We start from the raw sequence: 22,069 nt of genomic DNA, 5'->3' as shown, positions 1-22,069 counted from the left end.
CCCCCTGCCGCCCCCCTGCGCCTTGTCGCATCCCGCCGCCCCCTTGTCGCATCCCGCATCCCCCCTGCCGCCCCCCTCCGCCTCCCGCATCCCCCCTGCGCCTTGTCGCATCCCGCATCCCCCCTGCCGCCCCCCTGCGCCTTGCCGCCCCCCGCATCCCCCCTGCCGGCCCCCTGCGCCTTGTCGCTTCCCGCATCCCCCTGCCGCCCCCCTGCGCCTTGTCGCTTCCCGCCCCCCCCCCCTGCGCCTCCCGCATCCCCCCTGCCGCCCCCCTGCGCCTTGTCGCCTCCCGCATCCCCCCTGCCGCCCCCCTGCGCCTTCTCGCTTCTCGCAGCCCCCCCCCGCCCCCCTGCCCCCCCCCCGCGCTTCTCCCTTTCTCCCCTCCCCGGTGCGGCCCCGCCCCCTGCCATGGCCCCGCCCCCGGCCGGGCGCGCGGTGCATGCCGGGCGCGGCGCGGCGCTGCGGCGGGAGGCGGCGCGGGGCCGCCATGTCTCCGGGCGGGCCGGGGCCGTGGCTGCGGCTGCGGCGCGCGGCGGCGGGGCTGGCGCTGGCGCTGCTGGGCCTGGCCTGCCTGCTGCTGCGGGGCGCGGCGGGGGCCTGGGGCGCGCTGCGGCCTGGCCCGGGGGGGCCGCGCCGGCCGGGACTCCGCGGCGGCCACAAGCCCGCCAAGGCCGCGGCCAACGGGGGCCCGCCCGCCATGGGCAGCCACATGGGCCGGCCCGAGCCGCGCCCCGCCGGGGGAGCCGGAGCCGGGGCCGCGCTGCCCGGCCCGAGCCGCCGCCTGTGCGCGGGGTAAGAGCGGCGCGAGCCCCCGCGACGGGCCCCCCCCAGACCCCCCCCCCCGTCATGGGGTGGGAGCGGCGCGAGCCCCTCGGCCCAGCCCGGCCCAGCCCAGCCCGCTCCGCGGCCACGCGCTCCCTCCCCGCCCCGCCCGGACTCACCGCCGCCTGGTGCAGAGCGGGGCTCGGGGCCCCTGTAGCGCGAGCGCAGCCGGCGCCGCTCCGTGGCCCCCCCTGCGACCCGCCTGAGACTCCCCGTGGCTGGAGCGCGGCGGGAGGCGAACTGCCCGTGTCGCTTCTCCGGGCTGGGCGGGTTCGTGCCGGGGCCGGGGCTGGTGTCTGCAGGAGCTGGGAGCCGTCAGGGATGTTGGGGTGCACCCAGGTAGCCCATTAGCCCCACCCTAAGGGCGCTGGTCTCTTCGGGGGCTGGAGCAGGGTTGTGCCTGTGGGAGAGCTGGTAACCCGGAGTCACGGCCTAGTGATGTTTCATTGTCGTGCTATCAAGTAAGCCCCTGCAGGGGGGGCTTCCCAGGATGTGTGCTTGGAAAGGGGTACAAGAGAACCCTGATGGATTTTACTCCGCCACAGAGAGTGTTATTCGGAAGGGTAGTTCTCTCCACCAGTGGCTGATTTACCCCAGTCCCATACTGTAGCGGAGGGATTGCACGTCCATACCCTCACAGCGTAGCTGCACGTCTAGGTTTGGAAGAGGTCTGCCTTCTCCCGAGGACGGTTTAAAAGGGTGGCAGCTGGATTTTAGGAGGCCGGAGAAACCAATTTATTAGGCTGTTAAGTGGACAGGAGGGCTGGAGTGGAGAGCTGATAATTGCTTTGCACTAGGATATTTAAAGGCCTGTAAATTGTGCTCACTGACAGAGGCTCAAGTGTGGCCTTGATGCTTGCTTGTAACTCTGTCTGTCTCCTCAGAATTTGCTGGGGGGGAAATTTGGGGAGCAAGGGGTGCGTGGAGGCAGTTTGCTCGATTCCGATGATGCTAGAGCATTAATCAGAATCGTAGTAAAAAAACCTCAACTGTTTCTTGCTTTAGCATCTCTCCTGCGCTGGAAGAGGGGTCATAGAGCCAAGCTGATTCAGTGAAAGACGAAAAACTGAGATAACCATCACCTAAGCTTTGTCCATATCAAGCACCCGCAAGAACACTTCTCTAGCCAAGGTTGTCTTGGCCAGAATAGCTGTGACTTTGTGGTCATTGGCTTTTGCAAGAAAGTGGTTGTTAGCTTCGGAGCCCAAATCACATTCTGAACTATTGATCACTGTTGGTTCCCTAAATTCTCAACGTTTACACTAGTATGGTACACTTTAAAGACTAGCAAAATGATTTATTCAGCGACGAGCTTTCGTGGGACAGACCCACTTCTTCAGATCAATTCTGTCTGGCCCATGAAAGCTCATTAACAAAATGATTTATTCGGTGGTCTTTAAAGTGCTACATATCTGCTGCTTTGCTTTGTTGGAGTACAGATTGACGTGGCCACCTCTCTGTTACTAGTGTGGTGCGTTCTTGCTATTGTGTGTCATTGCCGAATGGAGCTGCGCGCTCCACAAGCATCCCAGAGGAAGCTGTATTTTGGTGAGACTGCGTGGATGTATGTTATTTGTACTGACTGAGTTAGGAATTAGTTTGTTGGATGTCTCTAATTTTTCCTTACAATAAATAGTTATAGTTTCATGGGCTTAAACCTGTTTGATCCTTTGCACTGGATGGAACCCCTTGGGACAGGCAAGAGGTACGTTACCCAGCACTACCAACTTACACGCAGTGGTCTTTCTTTCTGCAGGGATCACCTGACTCCACCAACTCGCTTTGCGCGAGCGCCTCACCGCCGTTATCCAATTCAGCAGGCCCAGTACTCTTCGTTGGGGGCCATGCCCACAGTATGCCTGGATGGCTATCAGAGGAAAAGCCTGCTGTCTGCTCGCAACTCCAGCATGGTGCGCAGCCCAGTGACAGTGAAGATTGCACGGCCGGATAGCAACCTGGCCCACTCGCCACTGTGAGTACAGCTTAATCAGTGGCCCCTCAGTATCCCACTGCTTACTTGGTACACACTTAGAGGCCATATGGTTATATCTTGTGTTAAGGATCTGAGTGCTGTGCAGAGCAGTGTTTACCTTTGGAGGGCCAGGGCCCTGTCTCCTGCTGAGCCGCGCTTCTCCCAGATCCTGCACTTGCATGTCCGGCTAGTGACTTGCTCTGGACACACTGAAGTCTGTGTGCACTTGTGGTCACATTTATGAATCACTTCACACTGCTTGGAGCCCTGTAAAATCTCCCCTTAATTAGCAGCAGAGGGAAGAATAGCCTGCTTGGGGCAAAGGGTTGTTCACTCTTCCTTTTGATCCCTGGATGCACTCTTCCCCAGGGAGTGTCGGTAGCTGGTGGCCCTGTAGTGACCTTTTAATCCCCATCTCAAGCATGGCTTTATTTGCCAGGGAAAGGATTGTGAGGTCACAAGCTAGTTCTGAAGCTTTATTGGAGATGCTGCCAGGATTATTTTTCTTGCTTGGGAGTGAGTGAGTTAAGTCTTCGGGGGGGAGTAAGGAGGAGAGAGAGGAGTCTCCATTGGGGCTGGGCTGTTTGGGATGCAAGGCACAGGGAGCTCAGCCCCACTAATGGAGAGTAGGCAGCTGTGCACTCTCCCTTAATTCCTGGCTTTACGTTGCAGCTTGGAGCAGCTGGTTTCGCCAGTGACTATGTCGTGCAGTAGCACCCTGGACCCATGTGCGAAGGAGACTGTGCTGAATGCACTCAAAGAGAGCAGGAAGAGGGCTGTGGAGGAGGAAGAGGACCAGAATTTCTCCAGTGCTCAGGAGAACAAAAGAAGGTAATAAGATAATGGACCAGGATGCTGTCTTTATGTCTGACATGGTGCTGTAGATGAGTCACGTGCTTTGCTGTCTTCCTGATAGATAGATATATAGGCAGCCCACAGCTGTGAACATGGGAGCAAACAGGTGGCCTTTCCTTCCAGTGGCTAGTAATCTGAAACATCTTTGCCAACTCCTCAGGTGTTTAAAGGGAAGTTAATCAACTAGATTTAAACACAACCACCCCCTGCCCCTCACTTGACTAGGTTTTGCTTGCGTACTCTTTATATTGTAAACCAATCAGTTCTGCAGCCTCAGGCTTTACAGAGGAACGAGAACAGCCATACAGGGTAAGACCAAAGGTCCGCATAACCCCGTATTCCGTCTTCTGACGGAGGCAAATAGGAGGTGCCCCAGAGGGAATGAACGCCTTGTTGGCGAAGGAAGGAACAGTCAGTTTCACGCATGACTCTAGAAAGGTACCTAAGGGTCATAGTGGATCACAAGCTAAATATGAATCAACAGTGTGCTACTGTTGCCAAAAAAAAAAAAAAAAAAAGGTAAACATGATTCTGAAATGTATTAACAGGAGTGTTGTAAGCGAGACATTAGAAGTTATTCTTCCACTCTACTCTGCGCTCATCAGGCCTCGTCTGGAGTACTGTGTCCAGTTCTGGGCGTCACATTTCAGGAGAGAAGTCTGGGCAAACGCAGAGAAGGTCCAGAGAAAAATAACAAAAATGAGGAAAGGACTAGAAAACGTGGCCTGTGAGGGAAGAATGAAAGAATTGGGTTTGTTTAGTTTGGAAAAGAGAAGGCTGGGAGGGAACATAAAAGCTTTCAAGTACCTAAAAGGTTTTACAGGGAGGAGGGAGAATAATTATTTTCCTTAATCTCTGAGGATAGGACAAGAACTACTGGGCTTAAATTGCAGCCAAGGAGGTTTATAGATTGAACATTAGGAAAACCTTCCTGTTAGGGTGGTTAAGCACAGGAATAAATTGCCTAAGGAGGTTGTGGCATCAACACCATCAGATTTTTTTAAGAGCAGTTTGGACAAATACCTGTAAGGGATGGCCCAGCTCCAGGGGGAGCAAACTTTTTACGTTGGGCCCCACTTTTCATCCCTGCAGTTATGAGCGGGTCCCCTCCTCCCCCCCAGCCTGTCTGATGTAATCCAAACCAGCACAAATTGCGGTTTTGTTCATTTGGAGGGGGGAAAAGGGTTCAACAGGTAACCGTGTTAGTCTGTATCAGAACAAAACAACCAAGCCGTCATGTGGCGCTGTAAAGACCCAATTTAATGCCTTTTTCACTTTCATCACCTAACGAATTATTTTGTAAGAAAACAAGTCTGTAGAATGTAGAAACCATATCAATTGGTATATAAACTACTACACAGACATAAAACAGCAATGCAGTGCAACATTTTTAATGAGGTGGATGAGCCTGAGACCCAGCAGCTGATCGTGCTGCACCCCCTCTCCCCACACACAAGATTTCACACCTGCCCTTCACTTTGCGCGCCCCGGTCTAGATGATTCCTGCTTTGCTGTGAGTGCAGGGGACTGGACTTGATGATGACCTCTCAAGATTTCTTCCATTTTTGTGATTCTGCAAGTCTAAGTACAATACCAGTATCCACCCACTATACCACATAAACACTAACCCAGGACCCTAGCCCCGCAACAAACCCCATTGCCAACTCTGTCCACATATCTGTACAAAAACAGCATCACCAGACCTACCCACAAATCAGCTGCACCATCCGGGGCTCGTACACCTGCACCCCCACTGACGTGATGTATGCCATCACATGTCAGCAATGCACCTCTGCCATGTATGTTGGACAGACCAGACAGTCTCTGCACCAAAGGATGAATGGATGCAAATCCGACCTCAGGAATCGGAATACACATACCTGTAGGGCAGGGCTCAGGAGCCCCCGGCACAAGTGCCAAGAGTGACATGCAAACAGATTTTTTTTCTTTTTTTTTATGGGCATGTGAGGCAGGTGGTTAGCCCCACCCTGCCTCCCATTGCCCACACAGCCAGGAGTTTGCTCAAAGCCAGGCCACCTGTGGATTAACAAAAGACCAGCTAATGCTACCAACCACCACCCAAGCGGTAAAGCCCTGCAACTTCATTTATTAATGAAGCTGTTGTAAGTAGGGCTTTGACTTTGAAAAGTATCATAGGCGCTCAGACTGTACTTAGCAGTCAAAAGATCAAATTTTGGCACTCCGCCTCACCTCCCTGGACATTCAGTAATGGATTTACAGGTAGCCGCTCTTCCACAAACAGCTTTACCACAAGATCGGAGGGGGGTGTGACTTGGAATTCTTTTGCATATTTGACACATTTAAATTAGGTGTTAACAGAGATCTCAACTCTCTTATGGGTTACAAGGGCAACTTCCCCACCTTCCTCAGAAATGGGACGCAGTCTATTGAACTTAATTTGCTTCATCTGCTGCTCCTAGTGACAAAGGTACCCCCTCTTCCTTCGTGCCCCCACCCCAAGTGTCTGCCCACGAAAGCTCATGACCTAATACGTGTTAGCCTTTAAGGTGCTCCGGGACTGCTTGTTGTTTACAGAGCTGCACAAACAGTAATCCATTTCAAAGCATTTAGCTAGCCGGGAGGGCTGCTAGCTGCCATACTTGACATGGGATCAGCCCCTGATGTGGCTTGCACTTGAGAGGAATAGTCAGCTCAGCGGTAGAGCTGACCAGGGGATGTCGGTTCTGTTTCAAAGCAAGTGCTGGGGTTTTGAAATGGGTTCATTGCCCATTGGCAATTTGGGTTTTTATTTTCAGATGAAAACATGGATGGAGGGGGCGGTTCTGTCTGGTCGTGTCCAGAGCCCTAATTAGACAGGGATGTTGGAGATGTGGGTTCCAGAGCAGATTTCTTTCATCAGGCTGCTGGACTGTGCAGGTCTGCCCGGACTCTGAAAACTTCCTCATTCTTCTCTTGCAGGCGCCATGACAGCAGTGGCAGTGGGCAGTCTGCCTTTGAGCCTTTGATAGCCAATGGTGCTCCCGCTTCTCTGGTACCCAAGTAAGTGACTGTCAGACTGTACAGGGGCTGGCCAGCTGAGGAGGGACTGGGCTCCTCCTCCCTGGAATGGGGGTGTGGGGAGTGTATGTAATCAGAGTGGCACAAAACTTCTTTATGAATGGTAAATTTATTGAAAAACACATTTTTCAGGATGCCAAAATTGCATGAGAATCCAAGGTAATTTCCATGAAGAGTTTTAGCCAGGAAAAATGGAACTTTTGCAAGTCAAAGCTGTTGTTTGTAAATAGCTAAATCTCTAAACTAACTACCAAGTGCAAAACACCTGAGAACAAAATGTTTTGTGCAAAGTGAGGTAAAGCACTAGTGAGCTGAGACGCTTTTTCTGGCGAGGGCTGGGGGAGCTTTGGTTTAAGTTAAAGCAACTCCCAACCTGAAAAATCAATGACTTTCTTAGCTCCATATCTGACCCTCTCTCCCTTTTTCTTTAGGCCAGGCACTTTGAAAAGGGCCCTAGTTTCCCAGTGCCTAGATGATTGCTTGAGCAAAAGATCACGAACTTCTTCTATCAGCTCCATGAATAACACGTACACTGGAGGGATTCCCAGTTCCATCCGCAACGCTATCGCTAGCTCCTACAGCTCCACTCGGGGACTCTCAAAGGTAGGAGACGGTATTTCCATAAGACATTCAGAATTCACATGGGAGACAGGCCCAGCTCTATGAGAATAAGGCAGCGTTGCTAGTACCTAGCAATAAACATGAGTAGTTTTTCTCTCCAGCTTCATGCAGCACCAGCATCTTCAGCGGAATTTACCGAGGGGCAGTGCTCTGTGATCCTCCAGCATGGGCTAAAGCTAAGGGGTATTATGGGACTAAGCCCCATCAAACAGAACAGATACTACGGTTTCCTTGTATAGAATTTCACTTCAGTTGATTGGCGCTCAATGTGGATTGTTCTAGATAGAACAGTACATAAAATCGGAACCTTTCTCCTGTTACGCCAGCCTCTTTCAGGCTGCACCTGTCTAATGTCTGAGTCTAGCATTTTCAGCTTTGATCCAGGGCTCTTAGGCAACTGTTCATCTCCAAAAATGCTGCTGAAAGGACTCTTTTCTCATCAGACAGGACTGTAGAATAGCTGCTGCAGCATAAGAGCAGATAACTGAACTGGACTAGCTAGTAGCCTATCCCTGTGTGGGCTTAACTGCTCCTGTTGTGTTCTCTTTCTCGTACTACTTTGTCTTCTGAGCTAGGAGGCACATTGGTTAAGAACCTGAGGGCATCAATCCTGGGACAACTTTTTAAAAAATATATCCGTGGAAAACCCCACCCTAATTATGCATGCAGCTCTGAGGTTAGATTTGGAAGAGGTACAGACAAAGGATGACAAATGAACAGGGGTCTGGAACAGCTTCCACATTTGGAGAATTTAGAAGAGATTTGGACTCTTCATCTTGGAAAAGAGCAGACTAAGGGTGGGTGGGATATTAGTGTCCCTTTGCCAGAATCTGGGGCAGGACAATAGGGTGTCTCACTTGATGATTGCCATGTTCTCTTCATTCCTTCTGCTGTATTTGGCACTGGCAGCTGTTCAAAGATGGTTTAGATGGACCATTGCTCTGACCCAGTATGGCCACTCCTGTGCCCAATGTTCCCTTTGTTCAGTCTCTGAAATGTGCCACTCTCAGTTGAAAAAGGCGACAGTGCCGGAGGTAGGATTGATGGTGCCTTGTGCTGTGTTGCTGAGAACACAGCCTGTTCTTGCCAGAGTAGCTTGATGTGAGCTGATGGATTGAGGGTGTGTCCACACCAGTCAGACCTGCAGAAGGCTCTTGTGGTGTGTGCAGGTTCTCCGGGTTCAGGCGAAGGGACTAGTTGTAGTGTAGACATTTGGCCCAGACTGGAGACCAGGCTTTCGGACCCTACAAGGAGGGAGGACTCCAGAGGTCTGGTTGCAGCTCAAGTCCGAATGTCTACACCACAATTAAACACCTCTGGGAGCCCAAGTCAGCTGGCATGGACCAGCCGTGGGCGTCTGATTGCAGCATAGACCATCCTGAGGTTCCATTCTCTTCAGCCAGGTCATTGCTGCTTTATTGGTCACAGAAGGGACCAGTACGGTCGGTGTGGCTGGTCAGTAGCAAAAGGTATTAAGCCTCCTGGTGTGAATGGCCTTGTAATGGTATTTCTCTCTGGGTTCCAGCTGTGGAAGAGAAGTGGCCTGACTACTTCCCCTTTCTCCAGTCCAGCATCTTCCCGCTCTCAGACACCAGAGAGGCCTAGCAAGAAAGCCAGGTAATCAACCGGTGCTTCCCATTCAGTGCTGCTTGAGTTCGTTGTTGTCTCAGTCTAAAGAGATGCTGAGGATGTTCTTGCAGTGTCCTGTGTGTGGGCACCAATCTCAGGGTGGGAAGGGCAAGGCATGTCCAGCTGGGTCTGCCCTCTTCCATCTCCCCAAGCCTTTAGCTCTATAATCTGCCCATCTTGGGGCATTCCAATTCCTCCCCTCCAGGACCGCTCAAGTCCCCTGGGGTTTGGCTAACACTGCTCTCTCTTGTCTTCTGGCTCTCCGCCTGGTGCATCTGAAGGAGGCCTTGCACCTCTTCTGTTCTTTAGCACCCTGCCTCTCCTGCAGTAGATCTGAGTTACTGGGCCTGTGATTTTAAATGCTGCGTACAGCCTGCTGGTTTTGGTCATCTTCTTGGCCTGGATTATTCACATATTTGGAGCTGGGAGGGAAGAAAGGGCCCAATGCCATTTTGTTAATTCTCATGTCTCCACTCCTAAGGACTGTCACTGCTGTTCCAGGGATACAGCTGTGTATCTCCTCTACCACTCTACTGCCAACCTCTTGTCTGAGTGCTCGGCTCCTCATCCCTCCCTGGTGGGTGGGTGAGGGTGTATGTGCAGGCAGCGGGTGTAGCATATCAGTCAGAAAACAAACGCTGACACAGGCTGTTCTCCCAGAATATTCACACTGAATGTTTGGGTCTAAAACAAAGTGACTCCCAGGCTAGCAAACGAGTGAAGTTTTGAGGCAAGCTTTGCCCCACAGGATGGGGAAAGGTCTGTGTGCAGTTCTGCCTTGGCTGATGTGCCAGACCCCTCCTTTGTACCAAGTGTGGAATGTGAAGGGTCGCATTTTGCCTGCAGACGTTGTCCAGCCTAGAGACAGGGCTGTGCCCACGGGACTGCTTTCACCAGTGATTGGCAACTTTGCTTGTTGCTTGCAAGGTTGTTATTCATGGCCTGTGGTTGTGCAAAATCTGTCCTGGAATCTTCACCTCTGTCAGAGTAGAGGTGACTCGCTTTGAACTGGGCCTAACAGGCTTTCTCCTGTCTCTGCAGGGAGGACGATCTTCACTGGTCCAGCACTTCTACCCCTGTGAAATCTGACAAGGAGCTACAGACAGAAAAGGGTGAGTGGGGAGAAGAGCGCGGCTTGGCGGTGCCTGCTTGGATCAGGCCCCCAGCTGCTCGTAAGGGAAAGGCTGCCGGAGGGTGAGAGAAGGCAAAAGTTAGAACTGTCTGTGGAAGCGAGATTTGAACACGCTCTAGGAATGCAGGACACGGCAGGGGGCAGGGTGAGGGGTCTCCACCAAGCTGAGCAATGACAGACAGGCCCTCCCTGTTTCCCCCCACCAGTTCCCCACTCACTGTCCTAAGTGGCTAACCAGCTTCCGTGCTGCAGCCCCTGCGGGCTGAGTGTGGGGGTACAAAGTGGAGCAGAGGTTACCTTTCTATTTCACAGCTGAAGAAGTGGATCTTACGCACGAGAGCTCATTAGCTAATACATGGTTAGTCTTTCAGGTGCTACGGGACTGCTTGTTTTTCATGAAGCTACAGGCTGCCCCCTAGACTATTTTCTGTGTGGGTTAGTGGAGCACTTTCAGAGAATGGAGGACAGCCATTGTAAAGGGCCACTGCACTGCTCTGAGTTACTGAATGGGCTCTTCAATGTAAGCAGGAGCAAGTCCTGGAGCAGTCTGTTCCACACTCCCTGGGCGTCTTCGCACCAGCTGCCTCCGCAGTTTGCAGGTGTGGCCAGCCATTCATCCAGGAAACCCTGGGGTCCTGTGTTCAGCTTGGCCCACTGTCTGTGGCCCTGTGCTCCGAGGCAGGGTTATCTGGAGGCAAGTCTCTCCCCCCCACCCTGACAGAAGGGAGGTGAAAGCATCGGTAAGCAAGTTCCTGTGCCAGGGTGCGCAACCTGACCCTCTCCTCCAGCGGGAACCCCCAGTTTGGATTCATTCCTCTCGTTCCAGCTCTGGAGACTCCTGTGCGGAAGAAGCAGAGTTCCTTGACTTCGCCGGCCCTGTCGGGGAGCAGTGGGAAACGCAAGCGGAAGATCCAGCTGCTTTCTTCTCGCCGAGGGGACCAGCTTACCCTGGTACGTTGCCTCCTCGTGGCTCCTCCTGGGCCATGGAATACCCTGCTGCAGGGCTTCCGCTGGGGAGCCCAACCTGGCTGCCCTAAAGATGGGAGCACTGGCTCTTTGTGGGATGGGAAATGAAAGCAAGCCGAGCTCCTGGTGTCTGGAGATCTGTTTACTGTCAGGTCGTTCTGGGGAGTACTTTGGCCTATTGTGCACTCAGCCCCAAGCTGAAAGCAACCCGCAGGCCATGTGCAGTTAGGGGCCAAGCAGAAGTAGGGATCTGAGTGGCAGATTCTTCCTTGTAACAGTTGCTGCTCAGTGGCTTTACCATGAGATTGGCTGGGCTCTGCCAACATCCACAAGGAAGGGACTAAGCTCATGCTGTTCTTTCCTTGGCAGCCTCCACCCCCGCAGCTGGGTTATGCCGTCACAGCAGAAGATCTGGATGCAGAAAAGAAGGCAGCGTTGCAATGGTTCAACAAAGTGTTGGAAGATAAGCCAGGTAAGGAGCCCTGCATTGCCTGCCCTCCCATTTCAGAGATGTGACCAGTAGGATATTGACAGTAAGTTATTGCTGTAAGTGGGAAACTGAAGGAAATGCCCAGCCCATAGTTTTTTTTTGGGGGGTGGGGGGGGTTGTTTGGCTTTTTTTAAGGCAGGACCCTTAAGGTTTCAGATACAAGTCTGTTACAGATTCCATGATTATTGGTGGTCTGTGACTCTGGTCCCAGGCAGCACAGGGTTTCTCCCATCCCCTGTAGGTGGCACGGGGCTCTATGAATTATTGTTTATTCACTGCATCCTGCCCATGACTTTGATTGAAAATAACCTTGATGCAATTGTAACCTTAACTGTGGTCATCTGGTGTTGCTACCGGTGAAACTCAGGCTGGAGAAGCTCACCAGATGAGTCGTGCAGCATACGCAGTAAAGCTGCCTTCTCCCCAGGGTGAGCAAGGTTAGATTTTTTTTTTTTTTTTTTTCCTTGCCACTTTGGGTCCTGAGGAGAACTTCATGTATGACCCCACCCCACAGGCCTGGGACTCTTTATGCCACGACTCCTCCAGATTCTGGAGCAGGGGCGAAGCTGGTGGATCCTTTCAGAGAAGTGGCATCTTCTCCTGAGGTCACTTGGCCGGATCAGGCTCAGGTTCCCTATGTAGGTGGGAAGCCCAGCTGAGAGGAAAGTGCTTTTTGCTAGAGATTTGTCAGCAGGGTGTTTTCTCTTCCCAGCAGTAGCTGCTGCCCCCAGCACTGCTGCAGAAACCAGGCCAGCAGCCAGGCCTCTGTCATTCACACTAGCATCTGCTGAGCCAACAACTGTGTCATCAGCCCCACTGGTTGCCAGCACTGGCTCCCTCCTGGAGAGTCTGAAGAAGATGCAGAGCTGCCAGAGTGCTGTCACACTTCCAGGTTAGTGATCCAGCCAGTGCACAAGTGAGTGTGAGGCTCTGGTGTGGTGAGGGGAGATGGGTGGGCGGTGGACATGTTGGCCTCAGTGGGTCATGAGTCAGCCTGAGCTGGTAAGGGCTTGGAGTTGCAGTGTTGCTTGCCCTCCTTCTACTACATCAGGGACCTGAGACTTCAGGCCTCCTTGGTATGAGGCCTGTACTAAAGCAGTGGTTAAGCTTTGCTGATACAAAGTAAAATGAGCAGAAGGTGAGGGTTTGCCTGCTTGCAAGATCTCTGCATCTGGCAAGGAAAGGGTTGTGCTGCAGAAACACACATCCCTAAGCAGTGCTAGGCACAGGCCATGCCAGAACACTTCAGCCTGTTCCCCCAGAGAGAACACTTTAACCCAGCTCAAAGATAAGGTCAGGGCGATAGCATGCTGGGGTTGAGATCTTTTGATCAAACAAGTACAAGGCAATGGGTGACACCCAGATACGTCAGAGGGCATCACCTGGATACAGCAGAGGCAATATGTGACTTGGGTGCATTTGAGGTATAGAGAGGTGCTCAGAAGAAGAGGCTTTGGCCAGCCCTGGAGGGAATGCCATTCACAGAGTTCCGTTGTCATGGGCGTACCTATGCGAGTCTAACTGTAGAGGTTGGTCTGGGGAGCTTGGAGCGTGTTTGGCTGATAAGTCTGGCTGGATGCATTCGTATGCATTCTGGATGCATTTGGCTCTTGTGGTCCTTGGGCAGTTTGCTCAAAGTCTGCTTTGCCAGCTGTCTGCAGGGCTGGGACAGCACGCGGTGAGAACACACACAGCCTGGCATTTAGCAATGTGACCATTCCTCACACAGCTTAGCAACAGCTGCTAGCAGGAAATGCCAAATGGCCTTTGATTTAGTGCATCCATGACACCTCTCCAACTCACTGGAATGAGCTGCACAGGGGACCTCTTGGGGAAGCCATCAGAGTTCTAACTTGGTGGCTCACCTTGGTCTGCAGAGCAGAACACTGTCTGTCTGGGTTTTTGTTCCAGGGAAGGCAAGGTGGCAACCTGATCCTCTTCCCCAGGCCCAGCTAATTGACTTTCTTCCCTACACAAATTAGTCTGGTAAGTCACAGTTCCCGTGTGATTAATCTTCCCTTTTCCACAGCTTCGACTGGGGCTGCAACCACATCTCAGCTGCCTCTGACGGTTCCTGCGGTATCAGTGGATTCAAGTTCCCCTGCTACAACCCTGTCTGACTCCAAGCCTGGGCTGACACTGAACTTGCCTGCTCCCGTGGCTCCTCCCTCCTCCACTGCTCAGCCTGTTAACACTGGGAGCAACCTGCCGACTCCTGCTTCATCTGACGTGGGCCAGACCTCCACCAAGGCCCCTTCCCCACCAAAACCCAGCATTCTCTTTGGGATGCTGAGCACAACTCCTGCCAGCCAGCCTGGAACAGCTGCAACATCCACCACACCTACAGCCACCCCCATGTTCAAGCCAGTCTTTGGTACCCTGCCGGAAGGCGAGAGGGTGGTGCACTCTGTGGCTGGCACTTCCACGGCAGGTGCAACGTCTGCTGGCTCTGTGCCTCCTTTGACAGCTTCCTCCTCCACCACCACCGCCACCACGTTCAAGCCCATCTTTGGGAGCTTGGCATCTTCTGCTGCTCCTGGAGCAGCAGCTTCTCCATTCACATTCAAGCAGCCATCTCAGCCACCCTCAGCTGCTGATCTCACCACACCTTCCAGTACAGACACCACCTCTGTCTTCGCCAGCCTCTCCAACGCCGTCTTTACCACTGCAGCGACCGCTGCCAGCACCCAGAGTGCCCCCACGGACACCACCACAAAGCCTGCCTTCAGCTTCGGCCTCGGCGTGCCACTGGCCACCAGCGCCCCTAACAGCACAACCCTCACTGCTTCCACCTCCACCAGCACCTCACAGCCGTTGCTCTTTGGAGCCCTCCCGAACCCAGCCCCCAGCACTGCAGCAAGCTTCACGCCGACCGCTCCGATCTTCCAGTTCGGGAAGCCTGCCTCCATCACAGCACCTGCTACCAGCGCTCCAGCAGGCTCCACCTTCGTCTCAGCTCCCCCAAATGCAGCACAGGCTGCGCCCAGCACCACCACCGGGTTTAATATCTTTGGGGGCACAAATCTGACCTCCTCTACCCCACCCACCACCTGTCAGTCCACACCGTCTTTTGGTTCCTCCACTACGGCGTTTGGCAGTTCCTTTGGAACCAGCGCGAACCCTCCCCCTCCGTATCCCGGTGCAGCTGGTCAGCCTGGGTTTGCCACCAGTGGCCCAGACAGCCAGCAGCCCACCAACAAACCTGCGGCTGGCCCAACGAGCTTTAGTACCCCTGCTTTTGGCTTTGGGGCCTCCACCACCCAGTCTGCAGTGCAGCCGGCGTTTGGGACCAGCTCGCAGCCAGTTTTTGGAGGGTCTAATACCCAAGTTTCCTTTGGAACCAACAGCACCCAGCCAACTTTTGGAGGCACAACATCCGTCTTCTCCTTCGGAACAGCCACCACTTCAACCACATCAAGCTTTGGCTCCAACACCCAGCCTACAAAGAGTGGTACGGGTAGCTTGGTATTTGGTGGACCCAACCCCTCTCCATTCACCTTCGGGATGTCCAACCAGCAGAACAGTGGAGCCAGTGCCTTTGGCATTGGAGCACCTGCCCTGAGTGGGGCCACTCCCACGGTGGCGTTCAACTTTGGAGCTGGACAGAACGGATCGGCAAGCACAGCATCTCCCTTTGGCTCTTCCTTGACGCAGACCGCAGGCGCCCCAAACCAGAGCACACCATTCACCTTCACTGTGCCTGGCACTCCTGACAGCAGGCCCATGTTTGGAGGTAAGGTGGCGGTCCTCAGGTAGAGCAGCCAAATCTGCTTGGGGTGAAGGCTGGGCCTCTCTTCTGTGCTGCCTTGGAGGGCTGAAGGAGGAGTGGATCTAGGTAGGCAGTGACCTTGTTGTGCTTTCGTTCTCCTGGTCTTCCTGACTTCTTTAAAACTGGCCTGGGGCTGTTAATATTGTGTCCCCTCTGCGGGATCAGGAGAATCCTAGAAGACCCAATTCCAGACTTTGTATAGAATTGACTGGGGACCCCTCCAGGTTCTAGTTGCAGGTCTGTCTGTGAGGGCTGCATCGATGCGGCTCAGCTCTGCTGGAAAAGCAGGAGTGGGCTGGGGTCGCTTGTCTAGTAGACTGGCTGTACAAGGCTTTCTGCCCCAATGGACAGAGCAAGCTCCCACCGGGCTCTGGGACTCCCACTCTGTTCCGTCCCGTTGCTCTGCTGAATGGAGGTGTCAGGAAGGGAGCAGGTAAGAGATGCAGGTGTCAGTTTTTTCATGCAGTGAGGTGCTTTGCGGGGAGGAAGGTGGCTGCCCTCGGAAAGGGGAAGATGGAAATCTGTGACTCGCAGGGTGTGCATGTCACCTTGGCCCCTTGGGAGGCCAGGTGGGGATGTTACAGTTCTTCCTGTAGGAGCTGCACAGTCTGTGCTTTTCCCAGCTGAGCTGTAACCTCCTGTCGAGCAGAAGCTCCTCCCCCGCCCCCCCCCAACCCCCAGTACAAGACCCCATCCTGCTGCCCCTTGGTACAGACCCTCCACCCCAGCTGACAGTGGTGTTTTGCTTCCAGGAACTGCTACTCCCCCCTTCGGGCAGAGCACACCTGCCCCAGGAGCAGGGCCTGTTGGAAGCACCAGCCTTTCGTTTGGGACTCCCAGCACGCCTGGCCTGGGCTTTGGAGGAGCAAGGCCTTCCTTTGGTAAGAAACTTTCTTCTGGGCTTCCTCCTCCCCTGCCCCCCATGTTTGCAACTTGAGGTGGTGTTGGGGTGTCAGCGGGAGTCCTGCCACTAAAGCAGAGAGGTGTGGGCTGCAGCCTGGGTTCTGACTTTAGATAGGCTCCCAGGTGAGTGTCTGACGGATGGCTGTAAATATGTCCGACAGCCTTTGCCTGCCTGCTCCCCAGTATACCCAGGAAGGCTGGGTGGCGGGAGGACTGCATCCTCAGGAGCAGAACCTTGGTTCTCTGGTTGGGGGATGGAGGGGCGAGTTAGACTGGGAGAACTTAGTGCTACACCTGTAGCAGTGTGGCTGTGTACACTTCTGGGAAGGGGTCTCCTTCCTCCCTGTGTTGTAGAGGGACAGGTAGTTACATTGGAGGGTAGGGACAGGGTCCAGAGTGACCTAAACAAATTGGAGGATTGGGCCAAAAGAAATCTGAGGTTCAACAGAGTCCTGCAGTTGGGACGGAGGAATCCCAAGCAGTTACAGGCTGGGGACTAACTGGCTAAGTAGCAGTGCAGCAGAAAAGGATTTGGGGGTTACGGTGGATGGGAGGCCGGATGTGAGTCACCAGTGTGCCCTTGTAGCCAAGCAGGCTAATGGCATATTGGAGTGCATTAGGAGGAGCATTTCCAGCAGATCTAGCGGTGGTTGTTCCCCTCTATTTGGCGCTGGCGAGGCCACATCTGGCATATTGTGCCCAGCTGTGGGGCCCCCAGTATAGAAAGGATGTGGATGCATTGGAATGGGCTCAGTGGAGGGCAACCAAAATGATTTGGGGGCTGGAGCACAAGACCTATGAAGAGAGAGTGAGGGATTTTTGGCTTACTTCATTTGCAGAAGAGAAGAGTGAGGGGTGATTTGATAACAGCCTTCAACTTCATGAAGTGGGGCTCTAAAGAGGATGGAGAGAGGCTGTTCTCAATGGTGACAGATGGCAGAACAAGGAGCAATGGTCTGAAGTTACAGAGCGGGAGGTGTAGGTTGGATATTAGGAAAAACCGTTTCCCCAGAACAGTGGTGAAGCACTGGAACGTGTTACCTACAGAGGTGGTGGAATCTCCATCCCTGGTGGTTTTTAGGTCCTGGCTTGACAGAGTCCTGGCTGGGATGATTTAGGTGCGGTTGATCCTGCTCTGGGTCGGAGGCTGGACTCGATGACCTCCTGAGGTCCCTTCCAGCCCTAGGATTCTGTGATTCTAGGTCAATGCTGCTCTGGGCTTTTTGTCCAGTAGCATCTGTTTCTGATGGATGAAGGGTGGCAGTGGCTCACAAAAACTCTCTTGCCTCTAGGACCATCGACCCCTGCGTTTTCTATCGGGGCAGGATCCAAGACTGGGCCCCGTCAGCGGCTGCAAGCACGAAGGCAGCACCCCCGCAAAAAGTAGCCTCGAGTCTTACGGTGGTTCTTGGTTCTGGCCTAGCTGTGAGGAGCCCCAGTGCAGCCACGTGAGCCAAGGGCACTGAGTCTAATGTAGCCCTTTTGACAGGGCATTTCACGCAAGGAGCCTTGGGTCAGGTTCTCCTTTCTGAAATCAGCTGGAGACTGTTGTGGGTGGCAGTAACTTGGAGACAGGACAAGATAACCCAAACCCTTCGTACTTGAACAGCTCCACGGCCACGTGGATAAACTCTGTACATATCAGCACCGTTTCTTTCCTTCCTTATTTCTCCAGGACTCACAATGTTTCATCTAGTTCATGTGCTCTCCTGCCCACCCACCATGTACCGAGTACATGGCGTGGGAGCTGGTGAGGGGACGGGGCGCAGTGCCCCTGGTGCTGACCTGTATGCACGTTCCCCGTCTGTGCCTGTGTGGAGACTCCCATTCTGCTCCTTCCCAGGCCACGTCCCTGTAGCTTTGCTGTTGGGCTCTTCCCTCCTGGCAGTGGTGTCTTCGTTGGCTCCAGAGGCTCTCATGACCTTTTCTCCATCCTGCTAAAGGGAAAGCCTCTGGTTTCAGCTGTCGGGAGCTGGCTCTGCAGAGCTCTGGCCTGGGAAGTCTTTCCGGGAGATGGGATTGGCCCAAGTCTTGGCGCTTCGGACCGATCATCATCCAGCTCCTACATCTGCCCAAACGACCCGCCTTGCTGTGCTCTTGGGCAGAGCAGGTTGGCTGAGCTGCCGATTGCTGGCTTAACCTAGCACCTGCACCCAGGACAGTGGTGCCTTTGGGGCCCCAGAAGCATTCTCCCAAGCCCAGATGTGAGCAGAACCGCTGTCCAGAGGGAGTGGGGTGCTGCAGCTCCTGCCCTCTTCCATCGTGATTCTTCCCTTCCGTTTGCTCCTGTCTAAGCACTGCCTGGTTTGCTCTGTAGGTTTTTGCCCCGGTTTGTTTGCTCATTGAATCGAGTTTGGAGGAAGAATTGAAACGTGTGAGTGGCGGCATGTTGGTAATGCCGGACTTGCTGTGTAAGGATTTTGCAGGGAGGCGCTCTCCTGGCGGGGAACGCTCCCTGCCTCATTGGGTGTTGACAGTAGCATTACTTTGTGGCTACTGGCGGTGAGTGAATTCTATCTTAAATGTGCTGATTGAAAGGATGGCAGCTGGGGTGGGGGGTGCAGGGAGCTGGAAGGGTTCCCTAGGTCAGCCGCCTCTTCCCTTTCATGCCCTGCTCCAGGTCTCTCCTCTCGCGGCCTCCATGTGGCTCCTGCCTGTCACCTGCAGGGAGCCGTAGCACACTGCAAACTGGCCTTGTTCCAGTGCCGGGCTTTCCTAGGACTGCACGGTGCTGTTGGCCCTGTGTGAAGCCACAGAAGGGAAGAGATTCCCCCATCTGACCCACTCTGCTTCTTGCCCCTTCGAAAACTTTCCAGCTGTTCCTCCCTGTACCCAGCTGCTGGGGCCCTGAGGTGCTCGGTGTGCTCGTTTCCAGCGAGGCGGGGGCCCGCCCTCCTGGGGCTGTGCCTGGATGTGGGACCTCCAAAGGGAGTGGGCTGGGGCTGCTGTTCCCATTGTTGCCTGCAGCCTCTGAGAGAGCTCCCTGGGAGGATGGCTTCCACCTCTCAGGGAGGGGGTGAGTCTCTAAAGGCCTAGGCCCCTGTGGTATCTCTTCTTCCCTGCACCCCATTCCAAGAATGACTCTAGCTGCCAGATCTTTTTACTCCTCAGAAGTGCGAGTGTGTCTGCCGACCTCTAAATTAACAGATATTTAAACTTTTTTTAAGAAAATAAAAATTTATTTTTATATTTAAGCTAAATTGCCTTTGAATTCCTTCAAGCTTGGTTCCCTGAGGGGGTCAAAATGTCAGAGCTGGTGAGTAGGATTGAATTGTGCAGTTACCTCTGGGGAGGAGAAGGCAGCCCTCGGGCAGGCCTGGAACTCCTGCCAGTGGGGAAGGGCAGCTAGCCCATGTGGCAGTCTGCCCTGGGCTGGCCTGCTCTGCCTGCATGACTGCTTCCCACGGGCAGGACTGCCAGGCCGCCTCCTCCCCGACAGGTCAGTGTTACGTGTAATGTCTTTAATTCTTTTCTAATGTGATACCTGTGGCTGTGACTGAACTGTTTTTACTTCTCCTTGAGCCAGAGGCCTAAGGGCTCTCTCGTGTCAGAGCGCATTGGGGCTTGTGTTTTTTCTACCAGGAACAAGGAGCCTCTCCTGCCTAGGGAGGCAGCATTTGTGTGGAACATCTCTGGGCTCTAGCAGCTGGGAGGTGGCTTCCTTTAGAGCGTGGGTGGGGTGGGGGGATCCTGCGCTCAGCTCTGCCCCTTTGGAGGGCTGTTTTTCCCAGCCTTGCCCTAGGCTACCAAAGCAGCCATAGTAAGCTGTGGTGGGCAGAGCACTCCCCAGCTATGGAAGTGGCACAGGCCCGTCCCTGTTAAGACTCTGGTTTGTCTTTGTGCAGGAGGGTAGGTGACATTTGAAAAGTTAATTGAGGGGGCTCCACTGCTCCTGGATTGCGCTTCAGCCTGTGAGCTGACCTAGCCTTGCTGCAGAGCACCTGTCTGTGCCCGCTTGCTATCGTACAGCTGGTGGTGGGTCCCTTCATGGAGCATGGCATTGGTGCCAGGCCTGTGCTTTCTCAGCCAGCAGGCTTCCTGAATTCTGGTAGGAGTGCACTGCAGGCTGTGTTCAGAGGCCCTCGGGCTTCTAAGCCACTGTGACTTGGGGCAGTTCAGCTCGGCCTGGCTGTGCTGTGGGAAAATTCCAGGGCTGTTGGTTCATGCCAGCCTGCAGAGCAGCTGGCTTAGCGTCTCTGCTCCATAAGAAAGGGTAGTTCAGGATCACCAGCAAGAATCGAGGTGTGGCACTGTCAGGCCGGCTCAGACACCTATTTCTTGGAGACTGGCCCTGAGGAGCCACCTAGACAGTTTAGTGAACAGGAGGCTCTTTTGGTTACTTCCCCACATTCTGCCCAGCCACCCCATTTATCTCCATTCTTGGTGGTAGAGAGGGGACAAAAGGAAGAGGCTATGCAGTGGTTTTCTGGCCATGTTACACTGCATTATTCCACAATTCCAGCCCTCAGCAGAATATAAGGAAAAGACCTCTTGCTCTCAGGTACTGCCAGGCTTCTGCAGGCTAATCTGATTGTGGTGGGAGTGCATGGCACTGGCATGAACAGAGGCTGCAGGTGCAGTGTTATGTATTCCAAAGGCAACCTCCAGGTATTCTGCTATGGATGTAGTTATAGACCTAATTATCAGCAACCCAAACCCCCTCTAGCAGTGAGTTGTGCCTTGAAATGGTGCTTGTGACCTGCCTCCATGCCACAGAGGTTTACTTTGAAGCCTCCTTCAGGCTAGTCCAGTGAAAGAACCGCTGTAGGAAGAAGTAACAAGGGACAGACTGAGACTTCCTGGAGTGTTACCTTGGGCTGACCTGGTTTTTAAACTGGCCCTGCGCTCAGGCATGCTGGAGCTCCAAATCGCTGAGTAATGTAGCAGCAAGTCACTGCTTTGGTGTCTTTTGGGCTGGTGTCATAAATGACCCTCCTTTCTCTAACCTGGGTACTCTGTGCCTGAGTCCTCTCACCCTTCATGGCTGTGTTTAGCAAATACCAAAGCTGCCCCATGCCCAGGCTGCTGCTCTAAAGGACCCCACCTACCCATTGCGCAGAGCCCTTCAGTGGCACAGCTGCCTCTTCTGTGGCTGGGCAGGAGAACCCAGCTGAGTGAGTGGCCTGCAGTATGAGAGTGTTGTTTTTGTGGGGGGGTGGGGCTGGTTTTTAAATTAAAAATGAAAACTTAGATCATTCCTGGTGCAACTTGGGGATGGGGGCAGGGGGGATTTTTAGTGTGAAAGTGCAATTTTTTTCCTTGCTTGTGTCATTGATTTAAAATAAAAACAAAATTGTGCTTAACTCTGGCTGTTCTTGTGTGTCCCACACAGCCCAAGCTCTGTCCTGGGTGCCTGTGCCCAGGAGAGGAAAAGGGTGGGCTCAGGTAGTGATAGGCCTGAGGATGCTGCCCTAGTGCTTGTCAGATAGGCTTGCCCCCCAGGAGAGGTGATGCTTACCTGGGGCAGGGTTAATGCAGCATTGGGGGTGGGACTTTCCTGGCCTGGCTCTATCCTATTACTGGAATATGCAGCTCAGTGAAAGCCCTGCATCTAGTACAGTGTTCCCTCTCGGGGGATAAATTTTGTGCACCAAGGCATGTGTAGCTGTACAACACCACCACACAGGCTGTGGCAGGAGTAATAACATGGAGGGACATAAGGGTAGGGTCTCCCCACCACTCATCAGGTTTGAGATCCTCCCTGACAGCCTCCACGTTGAGGGCCAATGCATTTAGTTTCTCCAGTGTGACCATAGCTGGCAGAACTCAAGCCACCCCTGCATTCAGGGTGGTCACAGGCTGCTGCTGGCAGCCAGCAGTGCTCCCTGTTCACAAAGAAAGGTGGGGAAAAGCCCTGCCCCTCTCACAGCA

General features: G+C 53.8%; 1 protein-coding gene across 2 annotated transcripts; it reads left to right on the top strand.

The window, feature by feature from the left end:
* The first annotated feature begins 481 nt into the window (after nt 1-481).
* POM121 (POM121 transmembrane nucleoporin) lies at nt 482-21,457 on the top strand. Of its 2 annotated transcripts, none has more exons than XM_075013553.1 (13): nt 482-792; nt 2,579-2,794; nt 3,467-3,625; nt 6,590-6,670; nt 7,120-7,291; nt 8,835-8,926; nt 9,980-10,050; nt 10,897-11,021; nt 11,406-11,508; nt 12,242-12,418; nt 13,556-15,259; nt 16,048-16,176; nt 17,491-21,457. In XM_075013553.1, exons 1-13 carry the CDS (start codon nt 488-490, stop codon nt 17,583-17,585), a joined length of 3,429 nt encoding a protein of 1,142 aa, XP_074869654.1. In that variant the 5' UTR covers nt 482-487; the 3' UTR covers nt 17,586-21,457. The 2 variants fall into 2 exon arrangements, with proteins under 2 accessions (XP_074869654.1, XP_074869653.1); XM_075013552.1 differs by having other exon boundaries at nt 12,239-12,418.
* Nucleotides 21,458-22,069: the final 612 nt, after the last annotated feature.

The sequence above is a fragment of the Carettochelys insculpta genome, chromosome 19, assembly GCF_033958435.1.
Source record: "Carettochelys insculpta isolate YL-2023 chromosome 19, ASM3395843v1, whole genome shotgun sequence".
In the NCBI taxonomy this organism is placed as follows: domain Eukaryota; kingdom Metazoa; phylum Chordata; order Testudines; family Carettochelyidae; genus Carettochelys; species Carettochelys insculpta.
This window is presented reverse-complemented; position numbering and strand designations above follow the sequence as displayed.

Bases quoted from the DNA above. Each gene is read 5' to 3' on its own strand.
- POM121 (XM_075013552.1), top strand. From the start codon at position 488: ATGTCTCCGGGCGGGCCGGGGCCGTGGCTGCGGCTGCGGCGCGCGGCG. The intron at 7,292-8,834 runs GTAGGAGACGGT...TCTGGGTTCCAG, and splicing joins CCACTCGGGGACTCTCAAAG to CTGTGGAAGAGAAGTGGCCT. The intron at 11,022-11,405 runs GTACGTTGCCTC...TTTCCTTGGCAG, and splicing joins GAGGGGACCAGCTTACCCTG to CCTCCACCCCCGCAGCTGGG.